The sequence below is a fragment of the Semicossyphus pulcher genome, unplaced genomic scaffold (genome assembly GCF_022749685.1).
Source record: "Semicossyphus pulcher isolate SPU_LCO1_2020_fin unplaced genomic scaffold, fSemPul1.0.p SCAF_3, whole genome shotgun sequence".
Classification (NCBI taxonomy): Eukaryota; Metazoa; Chordata; class Actinopteri; order Labriformes; family Labridae; genus Semicossyphus; species Semicossyphus pulcher.
In genome coordinates this window covers 23,571,574-23,583,742 of record NW_027211704.1, presented here as the reverse complement: position 1 = coordinate 23,583,742, position 12,169 = coordinate 23,571,574, and the positions used below count along the sequence as shown (strand labels likewise).

Sequence of the window (12,169 nt, the reverse complement as noted above, 5' to 3'; positions counted from 1 at the left end):
GGTGCTCAATTGGATTTAGGTCAGGGGAATGAGAGGGCCAGTTAATGGCATCAAGGCCTTCGTCATCCAGGAACTGCCTACACACTCTGGCCATATGAGGCCGGGCATTGTCCTGCACCAGGAGGAACCCAGGGCCCACTGCACCACCATAGGGTCTAACAATTGCTTGGAGGATGTCATCCCGGTACAGCAGTCAAGGAACCATTGGCTATGACATGGAGGTCTGTGTGGCCCTCCAAGGAAATGCCCCCCCCCAGACCATCACTGACCCACTGCCAAACCGGTCATGCTGGATGTTACAGGCAGCATAACGTTCACCACGGCATCTCCCCACTCTTTCACGTCTGTCACATGTGCTCAGTGTGAACCTGCTCTCATCTGTGGAGAGAACGGGGCGCCAATGGCGGACCTGCCAATTCTGGTGTTCTCTGGCAAATGCTAATGGAGCTGCACGGTGCTGGGCTGTGAGCACAGGTCCCATTAGAGGACGTCGGGCCCTCGTGCCACCCTCATGGAGTCTGTTTCTGACAGTTTGGTCAGAAACATGCAGGCCAGTAGCCTGCTGGAGGTCATTTTGTAGGGCTATGGCAGTGCTCCTCCAGTTCCTTCTTGCACAAAGTAGCAAAACACCGGTCCTGCTGCTGGGTTGATGCCCTACTACGGCCCTGTCCAGCTCTCCTCGTGCAACAACCGGTCTCCTGGTACCTCCTCCATGCTCTTGAGACTGTGCTGGGAGAAACAGCAAACCTTCTTGCGACCGCACGTATGGATGTGCCATCCTGGAGGAGCTGGACCACCTGTGCAACCTGATTGGGCTGCAGGTACCGCCTCATGCTACCAGTAGTGACAAGGACACTAGCAGAACACAAAACTAAAGAAGAATCAGTCAGGAAGTATCAGGATAGAGCAACTGTCTGTGGCCACCACATGCAAAACTATTCCCTTTTTGGGGGTTGTCTTGCTTTTGCCTCTCCATTGCACCTATTGAAATGGATTCACAATCACTTGTGCTTCCTAAATGGACAGATTGATATCCCTGAAGTTTAACTGACTTGGTGTTATAATGTGACAATTAAGTGTTCCCTCAATTTTTTTGAGCAGTGCAGTATAAAACCATGCTCTCATCTCAGCAAAACTCTTTCAGGACCTTAGATCTTTTAACATTCAATTTCTTACAGAGATACTGCATGAGCCTAAATGTTACTGAATGTTGACGAGGAAAAACTGCTCGTAAATGATTCGGGATAAACAGTTCAGCGTGGGTAGTTAAATTAAAGTCAGGTGAGTAGTACATGCTAACACCATTCTTCTTATTAGGCACACTATTTCAGTGGGTGCAGCGAATCATGTGAAGTCAATTAAACAATTATGTATGTGGTTCGAATGAGTTCACAGCACAACCATCGCTTTCCATATAGAGAAGATAGACCAAAAGTCAGTGTTTTGTTTTTTTCTATTTTCCATAAAAGTTGGATTTACTTTTGATTACGATGTCAATGGATCAGTAAAAAAAAAACACAGCACCGAGTACTTTCTCCCTCTAACGCAGGCATCTGCAGGAAAATGGCCTTTAGCTTTATACTTCGTGGTGTGTTCAAGTGCAACTTTTAAAAGAAGAAGTGAGGCAATTAGAGAGTGTTTGATCAGCAGACCATTATAAGCTACATCTTGCAGGTGAGCGTGGTGTGTTGGAGCCCTGAGGGAACAAAATACAGCCTAAAAAGACCAAAAGAAAACAGCTCAGCCTGGTTAACCTGCAGGCTATTACATGCAGGCCGATATAAATGTATTCTCTAGTCGTGTAAAGAGTACTGATTTAGAGGTGCTGACTACAGAACCTGGCCTGAAGGGATCTGACACCTCACTACACAACTCTGCTACAACTCTACAAATATCTGTATTAAAGTTGAGTTGCGTTATTTATGTTTATGTGTAGCTTAAAACAGCAGTCAGTGAGTTCTACTAAGCAGTGTTTTGTTGCGTCATGAATTTTATGACACTCAATGTAATCATCATCATAAAAATGAAACACAACGCCTGTGGGAAGAGGTTCCTGAACTACTGTAGAAAAGTATGAGAAACCTGTTTAACAAAAAGGACTCTTAAAGCAATATGTAACCTAAATGGCATTAAACAAATGTAAGAACAAAGGTAATTTAAAGTTAGGCCTTCTTTTTTCCTACAGAGTAAAGAAAAAAATCTGCGCATGGTGCTAATTTGTTCACATGCTACTACAGGGGCATACAAATGCAAAAAATACTGATTGAATCAACTCACCGCCTGCATACATGGCAGCAAGCATGACAGAGGAAATCAATGCTATTTCACTGAAGCTAGCTCCCAAGTCGTCTTGGATCTCCTTGTAGAAAATGGAAAGGACTTTAGGTGTGGCATATGCAAATCCAATGGAAATGTGGGCGCCAACCACCACCATCCAACCCCAACCGCCATCCAGGGGTTTGTACTCCAACTGAGCTGCTGGAGCAGGGGACATGTTCCTGTTCAAACAGAGGAAAACATACATGACATTGTGTTATCTAAACAACAAAACGCATACTGTTACTTAAGAGACTGAGATGCTCAACCTCTAAAGAAAATGTTTAGTTGTTTAGCAGAAATAATAGTGTTACTTAAAGCTCCTATGAGGATCTTTAGGTTTGTGTTGATTTTGGAAACCTCTGTGGACAAAGTGGTAGCTCTTATCTCTTTGATGATCTTGTGATCAAAAAGATAAGATGTTTAAGAAAAAAGCTCCTCCTTCATTTTAACATTCAAATGTTTCACTCGCTGTGAATCTTTGCTGTGGAAAATATAGAAAAAAAGCTGAAAAGGTGTCTCATGTATTGAAACACAACAGCATATATTTTAAGCCTAAGGGCTATCACTGACCAAACAATAATTTAATGATAATTTGAGAAACAAGAAATGTTGATTTAGCATCATGAGACAACTGAATGTGAATGTAATATGCTCATACATAAATCTTTTCCCTTAACATAATTAAATGTAGTATTGTTAAGTATATAACGCAGAATACAAAGATAGCCCATGGCAGTGCGTCTATTTAATGAAGCTCTAACGTTGAGAAAAGCGTAGGGCGCCGGATAACAAGACATATCTTCATTCGCAAATAAAACATCTGGCCAGAGACGCTAATCGCTTTTTGAATGAGTCCCCATCGCAGCATCTTTCCCTGTCAACTGGAGAAGCCTTCAGCTGTTACAGTCGATGTGCTCACTAGTATCAAATTCCAAACGTTTCAACGACAGGAAGACACCCGGCTCTAAACTTTACTCCACACAGGCTCGTGCGGAGCAAATGCTTCCCACGTGGACAACGCTCGATATCGTTTACAACGTAACTGCCGGGTGAAAACAAACAATTTTCATTCAAGACACATAAGCTCATAAATGTTCCCTATAAAGTTTGAGCAGCCCTTACCTTTCATTGAGTGCCTTAGCAGCCTGTTTGTCTCTACAAACTTGCTAACCGAAGTTTTCGCCTTGCTCTTTATTTGGCGGGTGGTCACGTGTCACACGCTGACGGCCTGGGGGGTTTTGTCGCAGATTTGACTAGTTTCAGGCTCATCAGATCAGTACATAGGCCTACGCGTTGTCTCTGCATGTTGCTTAGCCTTTAGGTTAAACTGCTGCCTGTCAAAGGTATACACGTGTATATGACTGCTACGTGACCACAGCATGCACTGTTACAACATCATACACATCTCAGTATGATACAAGTGAGTTTACAGAGGGTTCACCGTTTATCTCACCCAACTCATGTCTTCCTTTCACTCTGAAAAGAACAGCTATTTATCCAAAACAGAGAATAAATTAAACCATTTTAGCTTTAATAGTTTTTTTTTATTTTCAAATTATGTGCAATGTGAATTTCACAGTTGAGCTCAACCACCACCATAACCCAAAAAACAGACAAACCAGCGAAGTAAAAGTGAGGAGAATGCATGGATAACACAATGGAATAGCACCCATAGGCGATGCATGTAGATGACCAGAATGAGCAATGTATTGTGGCTCAAGGCCACTAACTCTTGAACATAGAGAACAATATTTTTTTAGCTTGTTGTATTACAAGACTGGTGTTTGAAAAGTGACGTAACAATGGAGTTACTTGATCTGTAATGCTTAGTTTCAGTGAGATGTTACAAAGATATACTACTGTACAACAGAGGGAAAAGAAAATCAAAATGCATCACTCGTGCGGGTAATCATTTTTTCTCAACCGAGCAGGATTACTCTACCATAACTAAATAGGTTATAATCACATAAAGAAAAGAAAAACAGCCACTGAGGACAACAAAAAAGAAAATCACATCTATTTTTTTTTCAAGTTATAAAAGAAACTGAAGAGAAGTTTAAAAAACTGTGCAAGTACAGCAAACCTATAGTACAGTATATTACACATAACAAAAACATTTAAATACAGTACTGTGTATCAGTAGAAATCCTGAGAGTTCTCCGTTCCTGGTTCTCAAATGGCCGTCTGTAGACATGTAGATGAAGCTCGAACCTTCCCTCACCCTTGATGAGGGCATTGTTCAAGCTGGGTCAATTAAAAATCAACTCAAAGTCAGTCAACAATGGATCTTCTCTTGGAGAAGTTATATTATATCCTGAAGTCCTCACTGAATGTGACTCATCCTGTAATAATTTCCACGTAAATCTCTTTGATGATTGCTGTGTGGTTAGTAAAACCTTTATCCTAATAGAGGGGTATTCTCTGTTAGGATAAAATACAAAGGGAAATGTGTAGTGCAAAGATGACACAGGAATCTGCATGAGGAAATTGACGGCACTGAAAATGTCACACTTTCACAGGGAACGCCACTCAGTGGTGGTAATAATTCTTCTGTACAAGATTGTCAAAAAAAAAAAAAGAGCAGCACCAACAATTTGTGTCCTCTGTGTGATGGTGTGTAAAAAAAGGATTCATGGCTGTTGGATGAGTAAGCACATGACCCGGGCCACCGTCACGTGTTCGTAGAGTCTGCTTGTTCGGTAGGGTGCTTTGTAAAGTTTGCAGTTGAGGACTGCTGAAGTGGAGAGTGATTCAGTGCAATGCTGAGTAAGACTTCAGATTTTCTTCATCAGGAGGAACAGTTTTTGATTCTGATGCCCCTATTCAAGCCACAGGCACATTGGCATCCCAAATGATCTGCACTAAATTACGCATCACTTCCAGCCTGCACCCATGCAACAGACACACAATCATTATTGGATCTACTGTGATTTTTCAATAGCAGACAAGCACACAAAACACTTAATGCACTTTTACTAAGGTAATATAACGTAATATAGCCTAATCACAGTTCCATGACTTATTGCTACCACAAAATTATTTTCAATGTCCAGATCAACCTTAACAAGACCTCAAATGCTTGGTTTTGGCATTTAAGAGGAAGGCTCTTTAAAACCTTTTACACATAATTATAATCCAACATCGATAAACAACCTCAACAGAGCTCAATGCTGAACTGAGCTTTTCACAAAGTTGCTTCATCAACACGATGGCCTGAAATGTCCCTTTTCTCCTAAGCAAATATCTCTGAAGTTTCTGAGGTAAGCCTGTTAGTTGGTCTGAACTTTCCACTTAGTGTTGCAACAAATTTGACTCCGTCCTTATTTCTCCAATGTGGAGAGTGAGTACTCTTTAACGTTTCACTTAAGTTGTCTTCGCATGTGACACAAAATGGATGCCAACTGAAAAAGTGGGAGGTATGAGCCCCCCATGCAACTGGAATCTCAAACAAAACTTAAAAATAGCTCGCGAGCCACACATAGTGTATTGTTTGACACACTGACGCATGTGAAGGAAGAGAGGGCCATAAAAAATATCATACAAGCTTCAAGCTTCAAAAACACTAAGGTAAATCACGAGCACACTTCAAATTAAAACGTGTCTATAAAATAATATGAAGAGGGACTTGAGCACATAATAGGAAAAAACAAACACAAACCTCAGAGCCAGCAACCTACTAATGAGCTATGGTACTCATCCTTACCCGTATGAATATATAGTTTATATAGTTATTTATATATATATAGATTTTCACTTTATGCTGACACGTAGCATCCATATCTGCAGAGGGCACTTTTATCTTGCCAATACCCTCATTTGCATGCTTATCATTTGTAAAAATCCCTACCTATATAAGTATCTAAAACAAAAAAAACAGAACAACATGGCTCAACAACAAGCAAAAAATAGGATAATTGCACTTATGATTCATTGTACGGTTTTGTTAAACAAGCATCAGTGTGGGTAGCTGGTGCTGTCTGGAAAAAAAAAATACTGCAATCTTTTAAAAGCACCCCCATTTTGATCATGTTAAACCAAAGTTTAAACGACTTAAGACTTAACCAAAAATGGTCCTTTTGGTGCAAACCGAGAGGTAACACCAGGCACAAGGCAGGCAGGACCACACTACTCCTTCTGCCTCATAGATTGGGTTCACAAAACCAGCTACCTCAAAGCACTTTCTGTAGACACTGCGGGTAAAGTTTGGCCACCACACATTCAAAATGGCGACCTAAATCCCAGAGGCGATCGGGTGTCTCGTAGACTTTGGTCCATACGTCTGCCTCATCGTCGTACTGGTAAAGGGAGTTCTTGCGGCTGGTGCGAAACACGTGCTCCTCCACCATGACCTGTGTGGCTCGTACGAACAGGTGTAGCTTGCCCTGCAGCAGCATGGCCTTAATATACGGGCTTGTGGCTTGGTCAAAGGGTAGGTCCCTCTTGCGGCTCCATGTGTTCTTCTCAATGTCGTAGACCTCTACAGTGAAGGTGCGCTGGTGGTTCCTGCAGATGCCAGCGATGTAGTAGATGCAGTTCTTGTGCAAGGCAGCCAGACCCTGACTCCGAGGGACACTCATCGGGGCAAGATGACTCCAATAGTCCTTCCGTGGGTCAAAGCAAAAGAAATATTCACCTGCAGAAAACAAAGACATGTCATTTAGAGCTGGGGTCAACTGCTCAAACATACTGTGGCAAATAACGGACTTATTCTCCAATATATTTGAATGAAAAAGCAAAAGATGACATAATCACAATCATCTTTAGTCCACATATAAGATCACAGTGTCACTAAAGAAGCATAACCTCACCTTGAAGAACGTAGATGCGGTCCCTGTACTCCACAGCACTGTGAAACTCCATGGCCACCGGCATAGGACTGACTGCTGTCCAACAGTTGTCCCTAGCATCATAGCACTCTACTGATTTTAATGCATTTCTCCCATCACCTTCATATACTCGGCCTCCCAGTGCATAAAGCTTCCCACAGCAGTGCACAAGCCTGCAGCCAATCCTTGCTCTTAGCAGAGGTGCACGTGGAAGCCATCGATTGCCTGCGTGTTCGTACTGCCAGAAGTCACTCTCTGCCCTGTGGTCTATGGACACCTCACTGTTGCTCGGCCTGTAACCTCCAGCAATGAAGATGTCGTTCTCTGAGGACACTAAGATACCGACCTCCCGGAGATCATTAGGCGGTTTGCAGAGCTTGAAAACCCTTCCTGTGGCTGTGTCTAGGCAAGGCACCGTCTGCTTCTTCCCTGAGTGTTTGTGAGCGGCGTCGAAGCAGATGACCATCTCAGAAGCAGTCATACCTAGGCGCTGTGGGCAACCGTTGGTGCCAGTGAGGCGGGCTTTGGCCTCAGCAGGGTCCTTAGATAGAGACATGGCACAAGCAAAGGGGGCAGGTATCCGACTGAGGAAGGCCTCATCCAGCAAGGGCAGACGGATGCATTGGGAAAAAACCTCAGCTAGGTGGGCCTCACGGCCAGGTCGATCGTGCTCCAGCCAGCGCACAATGCTCTCAAAGACGTGCTCTTCCTTCTCCACATTGAGGTCATCATTGTTCAAAATGCTAACAAGCTGCTCCTTGGTCATCTGAAGGAACTCTTGCTCCCATGACACACACAAGAACTACGACAAAAAAGTGTTTCAGTAAGTTTTCTTGTCCCAAAGAAAGCACATTTACAAGACCAGAAAAGAAACAATGCATTTGAAATCCAAACTAATTAAAAACAGGAAATAAAGTAGCAGCTGGCATAATCACAAAAATTTCAAATAACTGTTAAGAGGCCTACCAGTTGCTCATTTACACTGACCTTCTTGCGAATGTAATCCTGCGAGCGTTCCCTCAGCTCCTGGTGCCCATAGGCATCAGCAAACATGTAGACCCCAATACAGTTCTGGGGGTCTAGTCTGCTGATCATGAACTGGGCACACTGGTCCTGTAGGGCAGGAATCTGGAAAATGCTGGCTGCAGTGAACAGGGCCTGGACGTTGGACTCGGAGAGCGTGACCTTGGATGTGTAGGCGTAGTCTAGGACCAGGTGCATGGATTCAGATTCCACCCCAACAATTCTGACTTCACGCTGGCTGCTCTCTGTAAGGCCACTGGTGAACATGGACCTGGTGGTGACAGTGGAGAAAACACAAACATTTAGGCTAACTATATTAAACTACTACAAATTAAACAACTTAATTGTGATTCAGATGTGCTAAAGCTTCATCTACATACTACACCATTTATAAGTTGACATTTGTACACATCCAACATTTCCTACCTAAAATAGGGGCTGATTGCTGCAAGGACATTTCGATGGCATGAGAAAGTCTTGCCATGGTCCACTTCTACGACGATGTCTGTGAGCTGTGCTTCATCGTACAAGGCTTTGAGTTGCTGAAGGATGTTACAGGCATGAACAGCATCTACCCCGTTAAAGTTGGTGCTTGGTGGCGTCCCATTTTGTACTTGTAACAGCTTCCCTACCTCTGAAAAAAACACAGGGAATGAAAGAGAAAGATGTAAGATCACCATAGCACGTTAAGAAACAGTATGGTCACAATACAATATACTGAAAGACTTCATCTGAAACCAATGTAAAAAAAAAAAAAAAAAAAACTGATTTGATAGAGGGCTGTATAATTGTATCTAGTAAACAGTAATTCCAGTATTCATTTGCAGGGATGCAAACAGGTAAGGGGTAAAAAAGTTGAGAACATTGTGTGGATAGAGAAAACCTGCCACAACTCCGGGGGTCTGGGGGCATGCTCCTCTGCTCTTTTGTAATTCCCGTAGAGCTGATAAATTAACGTCATGAATTTATAACGTAAAGCTTTTTATGTGTTCCTGGATAACACTGTACATGTATGTCCACTTCTTGAGCACCTATCAGAGTAAATACTGAATGAATGGCCACAGTATAGACAGTGTTTGTTACCAGTGTTGTGCAGTAAGGTCTATAGCCATAAAAACATGTTTGTTAACCATTTTATCCAGTAAGCAGTGTGTTTTCTTGCCAGATTCGCTCAGGTCGCAAAATAGAACAGGCGACGAAACAATCGCTGCAGATTGTAAGCCGGGCGCTCTTTCTGCGAACAGACCAAATGGTTAACATGGGCGCCGAAAGGGAGCGGGCAGCGCTTTGGGCAAGTCCACCTCCTGTGTGTCCCTGGCGTCAAGCACGAGATGCCCTTCAAGACAGTTCACAGGGTGTGAATTAGTAGAAGGCTCTAAACCACATAGGTAAAATTCTGTGGATCACCTCAAATGGTCCTGGCAATTCTTTGCTCCTTACCAATACTGCGTCTAACATGATCAACCCGGCCGGATGAATACTGCAAAGATGAATGAAACTGTGGGTTTTACGTGCAAAGGGGGTTGATATATGTTATCATCAGTCACACAATCAACATTAATTTGCTGTTGTGAGTTACATTGCGTGTATTACAGTGGGGTCAATTGGCCCTGATCTCATAATGACTGTTACAACTTCAGACTTCTCATCTCCTTTGCTTGTTATAACTACATCTGCTTCATTATAACTTTGGGCCAAAGTTAGTCATGATCTCAAAAACAGCCTAGAGACTTGCGGATAATTTATGGGCTTGTAAACTCGTGGATTCAGTGGTAAACATGTTTCTTATCTCACGTGTTATGGCAAGTTTTACAAGTGGCATCAAAACATCATGCCTACTGCGATTTTGTATTCCTGTAATGTTTCACTAAACTTTCATTTTCTCTGGAGCTTTGGTACAAAAACTTTTCCAACAAATACCTCGTGTTGTCTGCAACGCTAACTCATTGACAGGACAAAGGCTCGCGATGAGTGAACTGAGACTGCTGTCTGACCAGGTGGGAGCTAGCCTGCTAACATCGAACAACATTGCCCAGTGACTGCAGTAACTATTATTGAGGCTAATTAGACTGAAATTCAACTCATGTAACACAAACGATATGCGAAGCAGTATTATGGCTCGTTGGATTGTTCGGTTATCACGAAAAACAGGAATGCCCGCGGATACGTTAGCTTAATGACATGCAAGCTTAACTTTTAGCAGACAGCTAGGCAACAAGCTAATGTTAGCAAGCTTCCTTAGACACAACATTGCGAGATATAAAGGACGATAAAAACTCAAATGCTTCCAGTTTTAATGTTCTTATTTAAGGGAAACAAACATTATTGAGCACATATTACACTACTATTATAACAGTGACTTTAACTACCGCTTGTCTAACCTTGTCTCTTGTCATAAGCAAGTGTTTACAGAATCAGCTGTAGGTAGCAGCTAACCGGCCGAAAGTTAGCCACACAGCTAACATTAGCTGCCTGTCGCTAGCGAGGCTAACGATAACCAACACTTTTAAGGAGTCGTTTACAGCCCGACCTCTTTAAACCAGAATGTAACATGTCATGACATTTTACACTAGTCTATAAGACTAAACTCCACGAACATATAAACACACAAATCATAACTTTAAAGGGCGTTATTTAAGTCAGATTACTACACAAAACAATGAAGATTTTGCTAACCTCCACTGGCAGCCATTCTCTCCAGTCTATCTCGGGGCAGACCGAGAAACGTCAGTGAGTGAACAGCGGAGCCCCGGAAACAAGGAACAGCCAATCAGGAGAGGAGCACCGATTTTACAGCCAATCATAATCCTGTCATCTGAAATAGGCAAAAAGTTGATAGCCGTAGTAGACTAATAACACACAGTAACGGAATTACACAGTACACTCAATAAAATCAAACACAAAGTCAAACAAATACATTTAAACAGGAGGATAGAGAGTGGTCCATAACGGAGAGGAAGCACTTTGAATGAAGCAGTCACCTGAGCTTTTTCAAAGCATACATGTGTTGCAGCAGCACATGTAGAGATTCGTCTCCAGGAGGAATCCATTTTCTTTGCATCGTCCCTATGCAAAGAAAATTATATACCGTGGCCTATTTAGGCTATACTGCATAGCAACATGGACTGGACAGTAGATAGAAATAGATAAACCCGATACAACTCCATTAATTGAAGAATTGTATTACATGGTGAATAGGCTCTGTTGCTTCAACCAGAAAAGTATTATCTTCCAATTTGCTATGACTCAAATAAGATGTTTGAACACTTTGTATGAAAAGTATAAATTTAAGGTGAAACACTAGTAGGCTATCTTGTGACAGTATAGGCTATTTTGAATAGAAAACATTATGCATAGAATAGGCTTTTTCTTTATTGCTATCCAATAACTAATTACATTATGATTTCAGTATTATAGCATGTAACTCTTAAAATCACATGTGGTCATTGGTATTCTATAAAAATGATCTTGGTCTTTTTATTCTTTTAACAAAAGTATTCAACAATATTTTTGCCTGTAATTGGATTAATAAAGTGTTTGTATTGTGGACTTTATCAAACAACCCTTTGTTTTGTATAATATATTATGTACTAATAAGAATTAATAGAGGTATATGGTAGAACAAATTAAAAACTGTCATAAAGAAGCAGTGAACATTGGCACCATTAACATGCTCAGTTGGCAGCAGAAGGCCTACATTTCCTCCAAAAGACAATAGCCTTTTATGATTTGTCATAACAAAAATTGTAGGACTCAGGTTTCAATGGACAATATATTACTCATCAAAAACAGCAGCTTGAAATACTTTTTTACTGCATCTTCATTAAAGTCTCAGATAGCCTCACTTTATACTCTTAATAACTCTTCTTGTATTATAAAACTAACAGAGCTGGAGGTGAACTATGGAAAAGAAAACTGACAATGTAAGGGGGGAAACACTTTTTCCAGGCAGAAGCAACACTGCACAGTTCTATGGATTTTTCATCTTCTATAATGCAAAA

General features: G+C 41.8%; 2 protein-coding genes across 2 annotated transcripts in view; both read right to left on the bottom strand.

Annotated features, from left to right (window-relative positions):
* The window catches only part of LOC138606321 (monocarboxylate transporter 2-like), a 31,687-nt gene extending 29,193 nt beyond the window's left edge, over positions 1 to 2,494 (bottom strand). Inside the window, exon 1 of the mRNA XM_069678788.1 lies at positions 2,278 to 2,494. Coding sequence (XP_069534889.1) covers positions 2,278 to 2,494 — 217 coding nt within the window. The remainder of the gene's footprint in view (positions 1 to 2,277) is intronic.
* Positions 2,495 to 3,853: 1,359 nt separating this feature from the next.
* On the bottom strand, positions 3,854 to 10,869 carry kbtbd8 (kelch repeat and BTB (POZ) domain containing 8). Its single transcript, XM_069678290.1, has 5 exons — positions 10,845 to 10,869; positions 8,595 to 8,802; positions 8,133 to 8,439; positions 7,128 to 7,947; positions 3,854 to 6,952 (listed from the first exon to the last, which is right to left on the bottom strand). The coding sequence occupies exons 1-5, from the start codon at positions 10,858 to 10,860 to the stop codon at positions 6,489 to 6,491; spliced, it is 1,815 nt and encodes a 604-aa protein (XP_069534391.1). The 5' UTR covers positions 10,861 to 10,869; the 3' UTR covers positions 3,854 to 6,488.
* Between the last annotated feature and the right edge of the window lie 1,300 nt (positions 10,870 to 12,169).